The 21,145-nt window shown below is 36.6% G+C and overlaps 2 protein-coding genes across 3 annotated transcripts; one reads left to right on the top strand and one right to left on the bottom strand.

Annotated features, from left to right (window-relative positions):
• Nucleotides 1-1,915: 1,915 nt before the first annotated feature.
• On the bottom strand, nt 1,916-3,445 carry LOC134748851 (immediate early response 3-interacting protein 1). The gene is made up of 3 exons (XM_063683673.1): nt 3,263-3,445; nt 3,067-3,168; nt 1,916-2,826 (listed from the first exon to the last, which is right to left on the bottom strand). The coding sequence occupies exons 1-3, from the start codon at nt 3,348-3,350 to the stop codon at nt 2,771-2,773; spliced, it is 246 nt and encodes an 81-aa protein (XP_063539743.1). The 5' UTR covers nt 3,351-3,445; the 3' UTR covers nt 1,916-2,770.
• Nucleotides 3,446-5,042: 1,597 nt separating this feature from the next.
• Nucleotides 5,043-11,593, top strand: LOC134748769 (snRNA-activating protein complex subunit 3). Of its 2 annotated transcripts, XM_063683548.1 has the most exons (6): nt 5,043-5,765; nt 7,065-7,278; nt 7,541-7,648; nt 8,523-8,678; nt 9,438-9,623; nt 10,700-11,593. In XM_063683548.1, the coding sequence occupies exons 1-6, from the start codon at nt 5,188-5,190 to the stop codon at nt 11,018-11,020; spliced, it is 1,563 nt and encodes a 520-aa protein (XP_063539618.1). In that variant the 5' UTR covers nt 5,043-5,187; the 3' UTR covers nt 11,021-11,593. The 2 variants fall into 2 exon arrangements, with proteins under 2 accessions (XP_063539618.1, XP_063539619.1); XM_063683549.1 differs by lacking the exon at nt 8,523-8,678 and having other exon boundaries at nt 5,044-5,765.
• Nucleotides 11,594-21,145: the final 9,552 nt, after the last annotated feature.

The following is a 21,145-nucleotide window of genomic DNA, read 5'->3' on the forward strand; positions in this document are numbered from 1 at the left end:
TTTGTCAGTGTTGCCACGTGTTGGAATTTAAAATCCCTCAATATTGTATAGCGATTATAAAATATATACAATGTGTGGCCTATAATAGGAGCAAAAAATTAAACTGTAGGCTGTACTCCTCAAACTCACAACATCAGGATGGCTAAAGTGGCGACAACTAACAAGCGTAATGTGTGACAGAAAAATGCCGATTAAATTTAAGGGCAAAATGTACAAAACTGCGATAAGACCTGCGATTTTATACGGATCTGAATGTTGGACAACCAATAAGAGCCATCTCCAGAAACTTCACACCACGGAGATGCGTATGTTGCGTTGGTCGGGAGGTGTCACACTAATGGATAGGGTCCGCAATGGCTACATAAGGGGAAGCTTCAAGGTCGCACCTATAGCTGACAAAGTGGTAGAAAAACGCCTCCGATCGTATGGGCACGTACAGAGACGCCCTGAAGACTACATAGTCAAGCTGGCTTTAAACTTGCCGACGATACAAAGAGGACGGGGAAGACGCCCTTCCACCTAGTGGATGACGGTCGAGAAAGACCTCAAAGAAATAAACGTCAATAAAGACACCGCACAAAATCGCGTGCAATGGAGAAGATGGACAAGGAGGGCCGACCCCAAGTAAATGGGAATAACGGTCGAGGAATATATATATATGTACTCTTCAAACTGACCAACATTTGTTCAGCGACTTTAAAAAATAATGAAGACTAGACTTCGTATTTTTCATCAATGTACGCCATTATCTTTGTGATTGACGTTGCCTGTCACACCTTAAACAAAATTCGCAATACATTGCGTCTTGGAAAAAACTTTAAAGTGTATTAAAAATCAAAACACAAGTTATTTTTAAGTCGCTGAACAAATGTTGGTCGGTATGAGGAGTACAGCCTACAGTTTAATTTTTTGCTCCTATTACAGGCCACACATTGTATAGATGTAGTGCATAATTGTTTTCCATCGTATTTTCTTGGAAACGTTCGTATTTTTCAACTGTGGTTACTCATAGAGTACGTCTGAATGTATGCCGAATTAAACCAGTTTGACAGTGATTGAGTGACAGTACTGGCTTCTCTCGAATGCGGCTGACCCTTAATTGTCATGCTACTTCAGTCAACCTCAGTACTTTTCGTACCGAGACTGACTGAAATAGCAATACGCTATTCCATGAAAAAACGATGGAAAATAATTATGCACTACATCATAGGGCTGCAAAAACCGAAATTCGCGAATTGCGGGGATCTTTATCTTTTATTCCAATGAAGACGTAATTAGAATGACAGAGAATGACGCCCGAAATTTGCGAACTTCGATGTTCACGGTTATTGCCCAGCTGTACGCAACATAAAAATATAAATTAAATCCTTAAATTATTTTTAAAATTCAAATTAAAATACCTTACGACTAGTTATGACCAAAGAAAACCATCTATACATACTTTTTCATTTCCTACTTTTTTCCCTACAATTTGAAGGTACGCTTTTAAAGCTGGCAACATTGTAATAAGGCTGACATTGAACTGTCAAAGTCAAAATATAACATGGCAGGCCGAACTAGGGAGCCCAGCGTAAAAAAATATACAAAGAATAATCCGCGATACAACATACAAATACAACTCATACAAGATATTTTATAGTTTGTCAAAGGACTCATTTCAAACATAGACAGAGAGAATCATACTATCTTTGTCTTACACTAGTACTAGCATCCAAAAGAAAAGGATGAGTATAGTTTTTTTTGTTCTTATTTACTGACTATTTTGCTTGACCAACTATATATAAATATAATCTATGTTTGAAATGAGACAGTCTTTTGACAAACTATAATGACGCACTTGCAGCAAATTATTGAGTTTTAATTGAAATGCAATAGGAAACCTAACATATAGATAATTGGAAATAAAACAACCATGAGATATGATATTTGTTCTTATGATTACAGACACTTCACTTTTACTTCTGACAAGATAGCATGCTAGTGGTTATTGTTGATTTTGTTCAATGTAAGATCATAAAACTTTGCAGGTTATTCTGATAACAACCCTTTAGTTCAGGTGGAACTTCTGTAATAGGATGTGCTACTTTACAAATTAATGTATCAGCTTTATTTTATTAGCAATAGACAGCATATAAGATATAGTTTTGGTTACGGTTCTCCACACAAACATAGTTACATTTGCATTTTAAATTTATAACGATTGCTAGTTTGCTCTGAAACTTTGTACTTGGAATAGGATAAGGCATATCTATGTCTGTAATTAGTTTATGTAGCTTCAGATACAATAGTTATAAAAATACAGCGAATTTAAATTTTTCATACAAAACTCGTTTTTGCTCTATTTCATTTATCAACTGGAGCTATATAAACTAATTATAGACCTAGATATTCCTCATGTCACTGTATGTGCAAAGTTTCATTACAATCCAACACATAGTTTAAAATGAGAATGAAACTCCATTTGTATGGGAAGGTGAAATTCAGCCGAGCTTGCCGGGGACTCTAAAAACTCCATATCAACAAAATGAGACCTTTGGCCCCTAACAGACACAGAGCCCTGACTAATCATTGGATGCTAAAGCTAAAGCTTGGGTTGAAATTTTAATAAATGCATAAAGGAAGTGGGAGAGAATTACATTAATCCCGAAATAAAGGCATGGTGCGTCTTTTAGTTACTAAAACTATGTCAACCATAATAATAAACGCTGGCATGCTACCAAAGCAGCAGTTTTTTTGGGTTTTTGTTATAAATCTTGCTTCTTCTTTAACTCTATCCCAATAGTAACTTGAATATGATTGTGAGTATGTTTAGTAGAATCAGCGGAACTGAAAAAAAAATTACATATCCAATATGAGAGATACATATTTACCTGACTACGTCGTTTAACATCATGAGATGGAAAACAGCAAACAAAAACAAGATTAAAATATACTTAGAAGACAACATGAAAAGTACAAAAATATTTGTAAAAATCAATGCAAAAATGTTTTGAGAACACTATATTGGTGTTAAAATTCGCCGGGAAATGATAATAGAATTAGTTTGACTGCACTTTAAAAACTTACTTCTTGTCACTGTTCTTATGGACCTAACTAAGTTCAAGATCTGGTATTTCACTGTTGACTGATCTTCAAATCCTTGACTGTGACTTTGAGCTCCCCATCCCACTGAAACACCAAATATGTACATACGATTTTAGAACATAAATACTAACTAAATTGAACATTAGTAATTACAGTTTAAGGAAGAGATTATGCTTACTTTTTTGCATAAATCTTTCTTCGTGAAGTACGCAGACTGCATTAAGACAAAGTAATGTGGCTTCAAACAAATTCCACAAAGTAAGCATTTCGAGAAAATACTTTAAACCTATTTCGGAGTTAAAATTATACTCGCAATGATTTGTTTTGAGCGTTTTGTTTGACGTAAAACTGACAAATCGACAAGGCAGTGTTGCCAGGGACCGATCCCGAAACCGTTCATTAAACTCATTAAAAGGCACAATTTTTGTGCAAGAGTTTTCAAGGTCATTGTTTTTTTTTTATATTCCTGTATTTAAGTGAAACTTATTCCATTATTTCAAATTTTTTGGCCCGCCTTTAGTATGTCGCATTACAGAATTACAGTATTAGTCAAAATCTATTTTATATCTAGTACTTAGAGTTCATAGCTTTTAAAATAAGCTTCATTATCGGACTAAGGTTACAAATTACGAAGGCTGATATTTGCTGACATTTTAAGGACAGTAGACCTTATTAACCTTTAATACTGTAAGGTTGAATACGTCAAACTCTCTCTAGTCTCTATCTGGCAAATTCTACGATGAATCGCAAATAGGCATATCATAATAGGAAGTTTACAGACTTTTTGTTTTCGAACGTCACGTACGTCACGATTATGTCAAGCAATTCCCAAGTTTCCCAACAGTTAGCTACTCGCAAGCGTGTAGACAATGTAGACATCTCGAAAACTCCAGTGCAACGTGACCGTGAGATCCTATGCGTAATCAGAGCGATAAGTAAGCGATATTAATAATTTACTTCAGCACCATTCCGTGTGGAGTAGCTAAATAACTGGCATTCGGCAAGCTTTTGTAAGAAAATAAAAAAAAAAATTACTTTAATCAGACAAAAATCCATAGAACAATGAGGTAAAAATAAGATTAAAAATTAAAATACAATACAATAAAATTAAACTTATACTAATAGTTGCTTCAGTTGATAGGTATGACTAGTCTCATTTGCATTATTAATAGGTTACAATAGGTATGATGTAAGTACAGTCTTAACGTCTTAACTTACTTTTTGTTCTCGTTCTGATGAACGGATGACCAGTAGCGGATTATTGGGCTGTTTAGGTTCTCGGAGATGGTCCTAAGTATGCGATTTTCTGAATTTCTCAATCTCTCCCAGAAACCTGCGATCCGACTTCTGATGACGGCGAAGAAGTCGGGGACCCCTGCCTCAGCGAACGAAATAATTGAAGAGGAAGAGGATATTTGTTGAGATTAAAAACGTGATTTTATTAAACCCTAAATTAATCGAATAATTTTCCGAAAATTTTCAATTAAATGCCTACAATCCGAAAAAATTGTGTGGTTTTATGAAACCAAGATGCAAGTGAGCATCTTGGTTTCATAAGACAACACAATTCCTTTTTTATTTCAGTTTTGTTCTGTTTCGGGTTTAGTCATTTAGCATTAGAGCGTACATGAATATTTAAAAATGTGCAAATCTTCGCTAGCCGCACAATTTCCTACTTTCGTACGAAAGCTTATTGGTGGGAAATTTTCGGATAAAAGCGGGTAAAAATATGGCCTAGCAACACTGCTACAAGAGTAAAAAAAATATTGACAAATGGGAGATGTATTTTTCTTTTACTTTCAAGTGATCCCTTTTGTTTTTGTTGGGTTGGCTTTAATGGATTTGGGTTTATTTTCTTCCTACTTTTTACTCGCTTTAAATTTAATAATATGTTTTGTCTGTACTGCTAGTGTAAAAAAAAAATTAGTTCCATAGTTCCATTCGTTCCATTAGTTCCATTCCCAAAGTATAAGTATTATCGTTATTTAATTTTTTGTAGGTATTCTGTTATTTCTGTTCCTTCTTTGAAGTAAAAGTTGTGTTAGGTGTACAGTAACATTATCGAAATGTTTAGTGGAGTGAAAAATACGTAATTTTATTATTATGGAGTCTAGATCAATTACCGAACTTCAGCCCTCAGCGACAACTCATAACCCTGTCTCCGAAATCGTGAAAGAAATTGATATTGATAATGAAGCTGACTGTCCAACAACCTCAGGCCTGCAGGATAGCAATTGTAATGATTATGTTTACGGCATGCAAGTCAACCAAAGCGTTATTCATAGTGCCGAAATTAGTAACACCAGTAACTCGGTTGAGTCAATAAATTCTAAATTATCAGGTTTATCATACGCATCACTTGGGACAGAAAAATTGGTAGAAAATTTTAGTCCCTTCAAAGTCACAGAGACACCAGATGTATATGATTATGATCATGCAAAAAGAAGAAAAGTTGATCTGTATGGCCCAGATGTTGGGCCAAAAATATACAATGTTAAAGGAAACCTAGTGACTCCACCGATTATTGCAAAGATCCTTCCAGATATATTTAATGTTCTTCCAATTTTTGGTCGGCCTTGGCCTAAAGAAGATATTGAGGACTTTTATTCACGAAAAATAAGGGAATTTGTTGGCTGTGATCTGAATGATGAACAGTTTGAAAATCTTGCCAATGATTGCAGGTAATTATGTTTTAACATTTTTTTTTCATTAGGAAGTAATGTGATTTTGTTACTCAACTTGTGTGTCTAAGTTATCTTATCTTATGGTTTTCGGGAGCCCTTGCGGAAACACTTCGACCCATAGGGCATCTTTTGTGCAGTGTCTAATTTAATAGTTTTCTACCAGTCTGGCCTAGTTGGTAGTGACCCTGCCTATAATGCCAGGTCGGGTGGAGAAACGTTTTAGGAAATATTTATACCGAGCTTTGCTCGGAAAACACATAAAGACTCAAAAATGTGAGTATTTCCAGAGATAAAGCGTTCCCTAGCTAGACCGATTTTGCGCCCCCAAAAACCCCCATATAGCAAATTTCATCGAAATCGTTAGAGCCGTTTCCGAGATCCCCGAAATATATATATATATATATATATACATATATACAAGAATTGCTCGTTTAAAGGTATAAGAATATCTTAAACTTTGGTCTGAGGGTTATTTACACATGTGAACTCTCCTATAAGGCTGGCATCGGCACCACGAGTGTACAGAAGCCTCTATAAAAATTAAGAATAAAAAAAATTTAAATGATGCTGATGGTTCTGAGTTCTAATTGGTTCTAATCTTGGTAAGAGCATTTATTTGAGTGATGAATACAGATATTTGTTCCAGAGTCTTGGGTGTTTTCTATGTATTTAAGTATTTGTTGTCTGAGAACCCAGAACACAAGCCTTTTTGGACTTACTGCAGGGCTTAGTCAATTTGTGTAAGGATATCCTACGCTACTTATTTTTAATTCTTTTATACATAGACAAGTGAGAGCTAATTTATCTTCTGCCTGCCTTATAACTAGGCATCTGGTAGTTACAGTCATTACAGACAATGAGCTCATAGACTTTCAACATAGCAGTTAGTTTAATCCTAAATGTGTTTAACAACATCACTTATAACTTATAATGAGGGACCAGGTATATTAGGGTTCCGTACCCTAAGGGTAAAAATGGGACCCTACTACTAAGACTCTGTTGTCCGTCTGTCTGTCACCACGCTGTATCTCTTGAACTGTGATAGATAGACAGTTGAAATTTTTACAGATGATGTATTTCTGTTGCCGCTACACCAACAAATACTAAAAAGTACAGAGCCCTCGGTGGGCGAATCCGGCTCGCTCCGGTTTTTAACAATATTGAGGATCTTGTGTTAATAAAATTATGAATATTTAAACTGTTGATTTTACAGACCTTAATTTATCAGTCCCTTTGATGTCATTATAAACACAATTTTTACTCTAATTCCATTAAAATTAAAACTGTATATTTCAGTCCTGATTTGCTAAGGACTGGCAGTGAGCTAAGAATGCCAACCTCAGTGCCCACGCTATCAGTGTTCTCCGAGGAGGAAAACAGAGACTACAACGCGCAACACAGCAGCCTGTGCATTGTGAGGAAGCATCGGTTACGTATGGCCAGCGACTCTAATGCCAGTTACCAGAAAAAGCTGAAGTATAGGGGCACACGGCTCATGCCACTTGCACAGGTACAGGAAGGCGGAGTGTTATAACATTTTAAAGTCTCATGTTTTGAACGCTACACTAATAAACCATAGTATTTAACAAGTGTACCATTTTGTTTACCTTTATTTCCGATGTTGACACAGGTTACACTGGTCATACCTGAACAAGATATGGAATCTTTGTTGAAACATTGAAAATAGACGTAAACAAATTAAATTGCAATAGACTAGATTTTTGGTAATGTTGTTTGGAAGTCGTGCAATACATTTTCTTTGTTTCTTTTAGACTGAAGATGGAGAGGATGCGCCTGAACCAGACCTAGAACCCGGCAGAGATATAATCTATGTTGTGCGGATATATAGACCCTTCCCATATAATATTAAGGAGAAACATGTAAGTAAATAACTTTAATTCAAAAACAGTAGTGGCAATAAAAAAAATGTTTATTAAATGAAGTCTTATTTTTAATTATTTTGTGAGTTGTAAGTTTGGATTTTGTTACACGCCCTTCCCGTATAATATTAAGGAGAAACATGTAAGTACATTAATTTAATTCAAAAACAGCAGCAGTAAAAGAAATATTTTTTATTATTTTGTGAGTTGTTAAGTTTGTATTTTGCTACACAGAATTGTTGTGTTCATTTATGACTATTTGAATTAGTACATTATTATTGTGTGTTTATAGTATGTAATAACATATAATTACTTTAGGTATAGTTTTTAATTACTCTTGTAGGTTAACTGGAAAAGATCCCTCATAGGGATCATTTCCATTCCATTCCATTAGGGGCCAAGTCATTCTACTGACATTTCACATTATACACAGCGATACGCATTATTCACGCGTTGAAGATGATGATGATGACTTGATGACTATGTAATTAAGAAAATGTGACATGTTGTGACAAGGGGCAGGGGGGAGTCACACACTTTAAATGATTTTTTTCACTGTACCTATACAGTTAAATAACAAGTTTTTGGAACGATAATCATTTTTAATCGTTTAATTTTCTTTCCTAATCTGTATTGGGTTATAAAATTATTAATATCTTTTGTCAAAAATATTTTGATAAAATATTAATAATACTTCATTCAATTTGCCGATTTCATTGCAAAAATGAGACGTCACACCAGGGGGGGGGGGGGGAAGGGTTTCCAGAGAAATTCGTAATTAATGGATGAACCCTTAAATATACTACAGGAAAAGTGGCTTCAGTGGTTTAGTGGTGGAGGTATATGACATCTATTTCAGTTTGCAATGTATTAGATGTGCAGCCGGCACTCGGTGTTCAGCCGCGGCATAGTGCTGGCGGGGCGCCAGCCGCTGTCGGCGCTGCGCGACCGCGTGGTGTGCGCCAACGACGTCGGCGTGCGCGTCGACGTGTCCGCCGCGCCGCACCAGCAGCCGGTCGCTGCAGCCAAGGTTGCCAAGCATTTAACGTTCACAAAATATATCCCCTACTTTTAAGGGGCCCACTGAATCAGTCCGCCGGACGATATAGGCCTGTCACAGTTAGAACAAAGATTTGACAGTTCCGAACAACTAACAGGCCGATATCGTCCGGTGGACTGATAGTCAGTGGGCCCCTTTACGCTACACTGATCCCTTGTCGAAGTCAGCTCTCATCAGTACACGTTCAGTTGTTAGGATTCCGTACCCAAAGGGTAAAAACGGGACCCTCTAAGACTCCGCCGTCCGTCCGTCAGTCTGTCTGTCCACCACCACCACCACCACCACCACCAGCCACCAGGCTGTATCTCATGAACCGTGATAGCTAGACATTTTACAGATGATGTATTTCTGTTGCCACTATAACAACAAATACTAAAAACAGAATTAAGTGGGGCTCCCATACAACTAACCTGATTTTTTTCATTCAAATGTTTAGCCATCCAGCTAAATTGACTCTGCTGACCGAGTATTCTACTTTCATGTCGTCCAGCTGAATTGACTCTATGCTGACTGTGTATTTTACTTTTATGTCATCTAGCTGAAGTGGTCGTTTAGCGATAAGGTAAATTTGATAGTAACCCTAATATTTGGGGCTTCCATACAACAAACGTGAGTTTTTCCGTCCGACTCGCACTTGGCCGGTTTTTTTTTAGAGAGATATAGTATGACTATTTATAGTAATAATACTAATACACACAAATAGATAAGCCCCAACTTCCTCACTGGCAGGAGCTGTTCCCCTCCGGGTTCCTGTTCATCAACAACGTGTTCTACGTGGACGGGCGCGCGGGCTGCGCGGACCGCAGCGCCGGCCTGCGCGCGTGGGCGAGGGCGAGAGGCCTAGGGGACTTTCCAACAAAGGACCTGCACTCTACCAAACTAGACGATCTGATTGTGCGACTGGGACATCCCGAGGTATGTCCATGTTCTGATTATGAACAAACCTGGGATAACTCGGGGCACTTGTACTAGCGACGTAGCGAAATATTTTATCGACAATTAAATATATCGATGTTACTGTCAACATCTAAAAGTTCTACAAAATAAATATATTTATACAAAATCGCTTTGTATACTGCTTCTTAAATTCTAAAAAGGTGTTTTTTCGTAAATTTATTTTATTATTAAACCCGGTCAGTATTTCCACATTATCACTAAATGTTTTATTTTAATAATTTTATATCGTTAATTATTATTACTTAAACATTACTCCATCTTCATTTATTGCTAAAAGTATATAAAAAGTGAAATTTACCTTAAATCATAAAAATACCATTAGGTATATAAACCATTTCGAGTCAAACCTTATTTATTTTGTAAAATATGTCTGAAAGGAGTTCTCTATCAAAACTATTTTGACAATATAATGGCTAATGGGCGGCTGACGGATGCAAAATATATATCGACATCTTTTTTATCAATATAAAATCCCTAAAATATGCCCCGAGTTATCACAGGTTTGATTATGAAATTTATGAATTATCATTTAACTGCATATGTTATTAATGTGTGTGTGATGTTTTTAATCAAAAGACCTGAAATTTGATCTTAAATGGCCGGTTTTGATTTGCAACATTTTATAAACATTATTTAAGTGTGCTTATTATAAGACATTAAAAAAAGAATTGAAAGTGTACCAATCAACAATATTTTTTATCATTATGAATCATCTGTTGAAATAACACATAAAACAAGATAAAAAAAAACAATATAGATATGATATGTGTCTTGCAAAAAGTGCAGATTACAGAGGTTTCACTCTAAAGTTTCCAAGAGATTCCAAGTTTTAAATCAATCATCTGCAAAATATTCAATACATGAGTAAGTATAATCTATTATTTTACGTAATATTTACACATAGTTTATTGAATTTTGAGTATTTTGCAAATGTAGAATTGTAGACTAACAAGAGCTGTGATCTGGCATATTGATGATTGTTTTTTTTTTTCATAAATTTACCTTATATTATCACTTCTATCTCATAATTCCAGGTCTACGTCCACCAAGGCAACTGCGAACATCTCTTCACCTTCTCAGAGATACGTCTGCTCAACCCCAATGACCCGCTCTCAATCAAGCAGTACCCAGTCTACACCGCTGTCTCACAAAACCAGACCGTCTACTGCACAACTTGTGCTGAGTTCGGAGCCAAATGGATTGTAACAAACTGCTCCACTGTCCCCTTTGACCCGGCTTACTTCTGTGATACATGCTTTAGATTATTTTTATATAAGGATGGGAAGAAAATTGGAGATTTCAAGGCGTTTTCATATAGAGGCAATGAAATTAATATGCTGAAGCCTTCAGGATGACGAACGCTCGAGTCCATATACAGTATGGATTTCAAACAGGGTTAGCAATTCCATTGTGTGTTGTATTGTAGGACTTGTAGGGTTTCGCAGTACTGTGATCAAGGGTATAAAGTACAAGTGTACACTTTTACAGTACTGAAGTGATATTCTGTAACATAGGCCAAATAGAGGGATTATGTTTTTAAAGCAGATTTCTTAAATTTAAAGTCTGTTAAACTTTTAATCCATGAGATTATTGAAATTAATACTGGATTAACGGGTTGAGGACTGCTGACGTTACATTTATCGGTATTGGTAGTATAATCCACAAATTGTGTAGTCTAGATTAGTGGGTGTCTACACTGGTATTGGCATGATCCTAAAATGTATGATGTTCATAAAAGCCCCTTTTTTTCTGAAAAATGTCCTTTTTATACCTCTTCAATTTTTGTTGTAATATCCAGCAATAAGAGTAAGAAAATTTGCAATGTGATAAATATTCCTTTAGTCCCTTTGTGTAAGCAGGCTTGTTCTATAATTGGTTTTGTCAGTAGATTTAGATACTATAATTGTAAGTACCTAATCCCAAAAGAGTTGTTGAAATAAAAAAAATATCCAATACTGATGTCTTTATTTTCGCAACGACACGCTTTTAACGCCAAGACCCCTTCAAGAGCGTTATCATGTGCCGGGGCCAAGAACGCTTATCAGCGTTATGAGTAAGTACTTACCTAAGATTCTTAATAAAAGAATAAGTTCCAGACGTAATTTATTCGCTCCGCGCATGACTGTGGCAGTTGGCAGCTGCCAAATAGTATGGAGATGTCCCAAAAAACTTTACATTTTTACTACGTGCGCTGGAGTCGCTTGTCCCTTCACCATCAACTTCGCATGTTGTCAAAAATCCTGTATTCAATTTCAATTCAAACCTCGATTGCGCTGTATAGAGCAGAAAAAAAAATCGGTCAAGTGCGAGTCGGACTCGCCCACCGTGGGTTCCATACTTTTTAGTATTTGTTGTTAAAGTGGCAACAGAAATACATCATCTGTGAAAATTTCAACTGTCTAGCTATCACGGTTCATGAGATACAGCCTGCTTACAGATAGACGGACAGCGGAGTCTTAGTAATAAGGTCCCGTTTTTACCCTACTCAATTTTTACAATAATCAAACAATCGAAAAAAGTCAAACGTAAGGGCATAGCTATGGTAAATATGCTCGAAGGTATGCTGGAATTATGTAAAAATGTTTTCAATAATGTCAATATATATCCAGAGAGGAAAATGAGGACTACGTTGGTACGGAAAAGCGGCCGTCTCCTTTCCTCTTAACATACCATTCAATGTTCAGCTACCTAACTGTGTTGTTAGTATGTATATGTCCCACCTATCTGATAACTAAGTAGGTTCCTATTTATAGTGGTGCAACAGGCATCATTCCGTCTTCATAACTGCACCGGATAAATTTAGTGCCATATCAGCGTATTCTGCACTGTCCTTGCAATAATCTATTTATGTCTACCGCCGTAAGACCTCGACTTCGGTAAAGCCAAAATGGAAAGGTATATTATGATAATGATAAGGAATATAATACTTATGATTTAGGCAAGGTATTAATAATTTGTATGGTAGCGTCAAACTTATGAAATGTCTCTTGATGAATGACTTGTCAATAGATTTGCTGTAATGGCCCAGGCTGGCTCTCACTTTAAACTGACTTCCAAAAAAGAGGTTAAGTAAATGAAAAAAAAAAAAACCTAGTCGGGTGGCAGTTTTTTGTAGTATGAATGCCACCAAAAACATTTTCATGTAAAATGTTGCCAAGACGACCATATGGCTGGCACTGTCAAAAAGTTATATGATTTCAAAAACACTAATAGTTTTTCTAGAAACTTGCGTAGGTTAGTGCCTGTCAAAAAAGGATTAGCAATAAATCTGCGCCAAAAGTCTGGTTGTAACAAAAGGGGCTCGCCCTACATACCTAACTTAAAACCAAAGATAGATATAACTCCGTAATAGATAGATACAGTCTAAGGAAAAAACGTGCCTCGAAAATCAAGAAAATTTGATTCTCATTCAGAGGGCGCTACTAGTTTTGGCCTACAGTCGTATAGATGGCGTTGACGGTTTCGTTTGTTATTTAACAATTTTAACGCATATCAGTGAAAGAACATGGGTCAAAATCATAAAAATAATTAATGCAAATAAAAAAAAAAACATTTATCTATATTTAAATACATTCTATCGTATTTTTATAAATCTTCATTTTTAGTTTTAAAGTGTGTCGACAGATGGCAGTGAATTTACTGGGGTTACAAAATTTACTATGACAGTATCGCTCTAGTAAAAGTTACTCTATGCTTAAAACAATGGTATTCGTTAGGTTAGGTTAGCACTGCAACGTGAAAGTTATTTATAAGACTTTTTTAGTTTGACATGTGACTTCCTTATCCTTTTGAATAGTCTATTATCTTCAGGCTTATATCTTCAGACACTTCACGCAAGTTAAAACATACCTACTTACCCTAAAAGGTGACCACCAACTATTTTTTAAGCAACATTTAAGTGGTGGTACCCGGTGTGACCAACCAAACAATCGTTTTCTACCCAGACTCCAGAGCATTTTTTTCTTTCATCTGTCTTCAAAACTTTTTGTATTTTAACCAGTATTTAACCTAAAAGAGGATATACATGTAGTTTTTCCTTTGCGTTACGTTTGTTTTCCAAACTTTCCATCTGAGAACAGAGTCGTATGCGACATCGTTACTTCAATAAACTGTTATCAAACAACATGCCGTACCTATAGCAAGTCCCTAGTTGCGATGGAAATAGCACAAATATACGTAGATCCTAGATGGTTGCAAGAGCATTATCATTCCTCTGGTATAACAGTAATCGACGCAGTCAATTGAGGAATTAAGATAACTGACTGTTGCAGGGGGCTTCCGCGGGGGCGGGCTATGTCGGTTTTTATCCATATTTTTTCCTTCGGCAACCTTTATACATATATTTAGCACTAGAGAGCTTTAGATATTTTCAAGAACTTCAAAACTCGTTTCCGTCTATATCTGGCTTTATTGGAGAGACAGGGATGAAAGGGAGAATTTCCTTCGCCGTTGTCGGCCAATGTGTGCCGTTATCATAAATGGTAAATTGAAAGCATCTGCACACGATTAATAAATACAGTAAAGTAATGCTTTATTGTAATGGTCCATTATACAAGCAAAAGCTTGATAAACTAACCCTACTACGATTTTATTCGTAATTTAAAATCCCTTCTTATCTTTCAAAGTCGGTTAAAATATTGCATATCACCCGCGCATTAAAACGAATCGATTAACACCTCGTTCAAAATCAACAGTTTTGCCGCTACTGTAGAAGTCACAACACAAATATACCTGTATGCATAGACTGCTAATATAATATGGGTAAAAAGGTCAGCCAGGGCAATTGCAACCATGGACCAAATTCAACTACTCTAAAAAAAAATGAATGTTGTGGAACACTGTTGGAACGAAGTTAAGAAAGGGTGGTAACGTGTTCATTACGTTTTACGTTCATGTTCATGCCCTAATATTTATTTATATTTTATTTAATTGCCCTGGCTGACCTTAATCCCTTCCGTAGTCTGGAGCAATGTTCAAGTTTACAATCTCCTATCCTATGAAGTCATATCTCAGCTTTGTAAACTATGATTTTCTTCAAGAATTTTATTGTTAGCGGTATTTGATTGATCATTAGATCCCTCGGGTGTTCTTCCGCGGATACTGACTATCAAGAGGTTTGCTTTGCGTTAAACTAATGTTAGAGTGATCTCATCTAACACGTGTAAATCTTTATGGCGATTAATGCATTCTGCATAAATATTCACACCGTTGTGATTTTATGTTATGTTCGTAATCGTAGCGTTTGTCTTTCAAAGAGCTTTGTTAATTTTAGCTATTATACAATGTTAATCTTATATATTGTTACCTAGCGCTATACTATTGTAGATCTATCAGTAGGTAATCTAGTAATCTGTGGACGATGTTGTTGGTCTCACACTATATTATTCTTTGTACTCCATTTCTGTGCCTAAACCCTGTGTTACTGTTTTTTGTCCCAAAAAAAAATAGCGTTGTAATTCGCTGAAGGAAAACACCGTGCGTAAACCGGAGTAGGTATTCCCAATAAGGTTTAGTTTCCCATTTTTCCCTAGTTGGAAGGTCAGATAATAGTTCGTTATAGTAAAATATGAACATAGTTACGCCAAGTATGCACCCGGGAAAGCTCAAAAATAAGGAGAAGCCCTGCACTAAAATATTTAATTAGCGGTTCATGGGGTAACGTTGAGGTAACTTTGAAAACCGGTACAGTCGCCATCAGTTATGTCATAAGATGTTCAGCATTAGAGGCAGAATTTCACAAAATCAGTATCCGTGCTAATTAAACGTATCTACTTGTATGCAATGCCATGCATCATACAGGGTGACCCTAATTATGATGGTTCTGCCCTAGTTTTTACAATTTTGATAAGAGATTGCCACCGTTGCGAAACCGTCGCATGACCATGGTTACGAGCAAACACCATGGCGCTAGGATTTTTCTTCATTCTTCGGATTCCTTGCTCACAAAACATATTAGTTCGAACCCAGTCTTTATTCAACACCCGCCAATTATAGCGTGAGATCACGATCTATGTTTTCGCGATAGCGTTCATCTCTTATCGGTCATTAAGAGGGTTAGGTATACATGGTACTTAATACACAGCCGCGTCAAATTTTGTGATCGCGAATCATGCCCGAGTGACTACAGACCGAGGCAATTGCAACTGAAGAGATGCCATACTTATGTACTTGTACTATCAGGAAAACTCTCTGTCCATTAGTAGACCGTATTATTTTGCAATAAAGTGTCAGTTATCTGTGTACAGGACTGGTCAGCTGCAGAGACCCAAAAAGTTTGTATGCAAAGGTGCTAAGCGAATAGCATTGCTGACTGACATTTCCTATTCCCTACTCTCGAACTAACGCCTGCCTGATCCCTGATGCCTGCCACTATCAACAAAGCTACCGAGATTTCCTCGACTTCCTCCAGAGGTACTAAGAGTTCGAGTCCCACCCGAGGTCGCAATATTTTATTTTCACTATATTTCTAACGTACAAAATTACAAAATTATTTTACAAAATTCAAAATTACACAACACAAAATACAACCTTACAAAATTACAATATACAAAACAAAACCCAAAACCCCTGGTACAAAATTATTTTATAAATTTTACCCTCTATCTACCCTAACAATTTCCTGCTAATCCCTTTGGAACAGATACGTCTTCATCCTGCCTTGTTTGTTTTACCTTGCTGCCTCTGATCGTTCGTCTGGTGACCACCAAGGGGGAAGTGAGTCCACCATTATGGCTGCATATTTATACTCGTAGTAGACGACCTCGTCCTAGAACCTCTAAAGTAAAGCTGATGTATTCTTGCCCACATCTACTGTTTTAGCTTAGGTGCTTCGGACTTTAAATCTTTGAAGTAGTCTACTAATAAATACTATTTTTGGGCCACATACGCGGGCGGGACAGAATGGTTTTCGAAAGTAATGTTTTGTAGATTTCAGTTGACGTCTACGAGTAAAATCTCATGAACTCTCGTTGCCTTTGAATTTTAGATTAAGCTCATCTAAATATAACTGTTCAAACATTAGATAAAAGCAGTATGGGTACTCTCATGAGTTTCATGAGTATTAGTGCGTGAGCGTAACATTGTCACAACATCAAAAAATTATATTGTGTCTGATCATAATTTAAATACCTGTACTTAGGTTTAGGTACTTCGTAAGTAAAATATCCATTCTTTGTCCTTCCATCCCTCGAACCTCAAGTTTTTGAAGTTTTGGGTAAAATAATATCATCTAACGGCCTCTTCATTATAAATGCGAAAATAAAACACTGAATTTTACTCATTATTATTCACAACGACGGGACTTAATCGCGTAAACCACGACCACGACCCGACCACGTCTCCGAGACCACGGGGACAACGCCGTCCTCGAAACGTCGGAGGTAAATTTAAAACTTATTTTACGCAATTAAGTTCCGTAAACGCCTCTATTGTAAGGTGTTAGTGTTTGTTCAGATATTTGTGAACACCTTGGCCGCTCCGACATATCTAATGGCGACTGTACCTAGTATTTAAACTTTTCACCTGTTAGATTTTTGGATCCATTCCGCGGTAATACGAGTAAGGCATGATGTCATCGCACATTAGGGTTGCCACCCATACTATAATGTATAGTATCGTACTATATTTTAGTCAACTGTACTATATATTATACAAAAACAATACAGTACGAAAAATACTATATTTTCATAACTCAAGAAGGGGTTATACAAATGTCACCGATCTCACATCGTATGCGAATTGGATTTTTAATTCGCCTCAAATCGGCGTCCTTTTTTTTTAATTTTTCCCAGTAAATACTATATTTTTTCAATATTTTGTCAAAAATACTATGTGTGTATAGAAAAAAGGTGGCAACCCTATCGCACATGGATATTGTGTGCGCGGTTATATCATTGTTTGGTTTGCTTTATTTAATTAATTACATAATTTACGAGTAGCTAGTTTATACAAGTACATACTACTATTGTAACATAGTAGCTACTGGCGATGAGACATTTGTTTTAAGTCAAACTCAGCAACAAACACAGCCCAATTTATATGAGATTAATAGCTTTATAAATGATCGTCTGTGCAATCTCACAAACCATTGATGACCGTTTGCCTATATCCGTCATTTTGACATTTCTGTTTTAACAAACAAAACAAAAAAAAAAGAAAAAAGAAAGGGGCAAAATTTAACAGTTTTATGAATAAGGAGTTAAATTTATAACTATCAAGGATTTTTTTTAATACCATCGAGTTGCATTATTTACTAAACAAATAAATTTAAATTAGGTAACAAATATGCTCTAATCGTTATTTCGCCATGGGAATATCCAGATTTTAAGGGTGAAGTTCGCACCCTAAAAATTACGACATTTTCTGGACCATCATTTCTCCAAAAATCTCCTTACTGGCGCATTGATCTTCTAAATTAGACCTCCGTATCTCGAAGTTTTTTATTATCCCTAAGCACTAATTTTTCGAGGCTATACGTAAAAAATACGATTTGCCGCCATGATAAAATATAAAAGCGCCCATTAAATCCCTTATTCTAAAATCTTTCATGGGCCACTAGCTGCTGATATGCTGAAGCTAAATACAGGATAACCTTTCCAATTACAAAATTTTAGCTAGCTTCTAGAGGTTTCTAAAAAAAAACTCTGACACTTTTCAAGTCTTCCCGCAATCCTGACAAAGAATCAAAAATCCTGACATGTCCGGGGAAATCCTGACATATAGCAATCCTAGGTGCATCCTTTCGAATTAGTTTTGCTTATGTTGGTCCCTGAGTTCGAAGCTCCAAGTACTGCAGTTTGTATTGTACATCAAATAGTTTGGCACTACTAACCGCCATAGCAACTATTAGCCGTACAACCATTCATACTTCATCCAGTAAATTAATTATTTTGCAGTTAGATAAACCAATTAATTCTAATGGACTGCCAAAAGATAGAGCCAATTCGATTTTAATTGAAGCAATGTTAGTTATCCGGATTATCAAGATTCTATGTAGGTGATGCAATTGAAAGATGTATCGTTTTATGTTTTGCGCCATTACACTGATGATAAGTGTCTCACTGAAATTTTGCCGAATAACTGAAACCAAAGGTTCGGTTTTGCTCTAGTTTCGTCCGAAACTAAACCTTCGGCCGAAACATGGTTTGTTTTTGCCGAAGCATATTTTTGCAAAATGCCAAACATATATATATACAGTGTTGTATAATCTAATGGCCGATATACGTTAAAGTAGTGTGTACATATTTTTGGCACTTAGTCGTCGATTTTATTTTTTATGGATTTCAATGTTAAGTTGCACTGGTGGCGCCCAAAATTCAGTCGCACTCACCTAGCTAATTAAAGCTTTAAAGTAAACACGGCCTGCTGAAATATACGCTCCTCATCAAAGATTAGACGCGGAATGCGCAAGATAAGATTGCAAAATGTTTGGTTACTATATACTATGCTGATGTGATCTTAAGATTTTAATTATTTTCGCTTTATAAAAAAATTTAAAATGTAGCCCATTTATTCTTTATTCTGGAAAGTATCACATTAAAAAAGGCCTTTATACATTTTTTGTCAAATAAAAAAATTGTAGCGCGTGGCGGTGACGATTAGATTAGTGGCCATAGAAATGGCCAAACACAAAGATTAAAAATGTTTAAAAAATACACTGAATTTAGCATTTTAAAAGCATGAACATAATATGCTATTGCTTGTTCCATGCGTTTTTGCCCTTTTTTAGGGTTCCTTACCCAAAGGGTAAAAACGGGACTCTATTACTAAGACTCCACTGTCCGTCTGTCTGTCTGTCACCAGGCTATATCTCATGAACCGTGATAGCTATACAGTCAATTTTTTTACAGATCTTGTATTTCTGTAATGTTGCCGCTTTAACACAAAAAACCGGACAAGTGCGAGTCGGACTCGCCCACCAAGGGTTCCGTACTTTTTGGTATTGGTTGTTATAGCGGCAACATAAATACATCATCTGTGGAAATTTCAACTGTCTAGCTGCTGTCTAGCTCCTCGCAATTGTCCGGTTCTTTTCTACTTTATCGAACTACTGATTTAAAAGCTTTCTCCTATAGTCGATCCCTACACCGCGATAGATCACAGAGTGGCGCTTACGCACTTAAGTGCTATTAAATTCTCAATTTGATCACCTGCCCGATATAATTAATATAACAACATGCAGTAGGTCGGGCGCGGCTGTTTGAGCAGCGTATCTAATCGGTGTTTGTCGCAGCCTCCGAGCTCGACCCAATTTGTACTGCACATACTTTTACGGAGTGTAAATAGGTGCTCTGGCGCGAATTAATAGTGACAAAGTTGGTTTTTACACCGAAAATATATAGGATAGGGAGCCCAATTGACAGGGGAAAGCTTATTGCAGAAGGCGCTCTTTAGGTGCTACAGTGAAACTTTGAATTACATGGATGTTCCTATATAGGGAAAGCATATAATTATTTATGTATACCATCGTTCACAATGTCAACGAATTGTCAGTTGACAATTCGTAAAACTTATTGCAAAGATTTAAGGCCCATTGATAGTTAAGAATATTGCTGTTATTACAATCAGAAAGTCAAATAGATAATGACGGCCAACGTGACCAAATAAATATCCTCCTCCTCCTTGCGTCGCGCGTCGTATTCCTCAGTATTGAGAGTCGTGACCTCCCTTTTGTATCAACTCTCTTACTATCTTTCTCCATCTGCTTCTGTCTTTGGCGGTGTGGAGAGCCATGTGAACTGTGGAGTCAAGAGCGGTGCGGATCTGGTCAGACCAACGTACCACGTCCACTTCCAGGCCTTTTCCCTTCCACTTTGCCGGTCACAAAAAGCTTTTCGAGGTTGCCACCGTCTTTTCTTGCAAATAAATATATCGTTATAGAAATAAGGATGTGATCCGATATGCATATTTGGGCATTTTTGTCGTCACTACCTATTTCATGCTGACTGTACAATCAGAAGGCCTTAATACCTTATCTGTATCTTAAATCCACTACCATTTAATTTAGGGTTTTCCGGAAAAGGATGAATTTCTATTCCGGAGCAATTCAGGATAGAACATTGAGTCCTTTTGGCGAAAATACATCGAAAGTACTTTCCGGCATACAAATGAAGCTTTATTTTAGGAACCATCATCGGGAATGCCATTTAGTAATATCGAAAGCTGCAGTGCAGGCGGGCGGGATATATTTATGGAGAAGGGTTAACTTTCAGTGATATTTATATGTGTCAGGAAATAAGTGTCAGGCATATGGACCGTTTTTCAAAGTATCTGCCAAACTAAAATTACTTCTTAATTATATGCGAAATAAATAAAAACTAGTACTCATTCTCCCCTGCGCGGTCCTGCAAATACGCGAGTTACACTCACACATTAGGTAACACAATTGCGTGAACATGTGTAGGTAAATAGCCGGTAAGCCTTAGTCAACATAAGGGAGAGAAATTCAGAATAAGATAAGCGCATTGCGATTGATAAAGAGG

Source organism: Cydia strobilella, chromosome 17, assembly GCF_947568885.1.
Source record: "Cydia strobilella chromosome 17, ilCydStro3.1, whole genome shotgun sequence".
Lineage (NCBI taxonomy): Eukaryota > Metazoa > Arthropoda > Insecta > Lepidoptera > Tortricidae > Cydia > Cydia strobilella.

Bases quoted from the DNA above. Each gene is read 5' to 3' on its own strand.
- LOC134748851 (XM_063683673.1), bottom strand. From the start codon at position 3,350: ATGCTTACTTTGTGGAATTTGTTTGAAGCCACATTACTTTGTCTTAAT. The intron at 3,169-3,262 runs GTAAGCATAATC...TTGGTGTTTCAG, and splicing joins AGAAAGATTTATGCAAAAAA to TGGGATGGGGAGCTCAAAGT. The intron at 2,827-3,066 runs GTAAGTTTTTAA...TTTTTTTTTCAG, and splicing joins CATAAGAACAGTGACAAGAA to TTCCGCTGATTCTACTAAAC.
- LOC134748769 (XM_063683548.1), top strand. From the start codon at position 5,188: ATGGAGTCTAGATCAATTACCGAACTTCAGCCCTCAGCGACAACTCAT. The intron at 5,766-7,064 runs GTAATTATGTTT...TGTATATTTCAG, and splicing joins AATCTTGCCAATGATTGCAG to TCCTGATTTGCTAAGGACTG. The intron at 7,649-8,522 runs GTAAGTAAATAA...GCAATGTATTAG, and splicing joins ATAATATTAAGGAGAAACAT to ATGTGCAGCCGGCACTCGGT.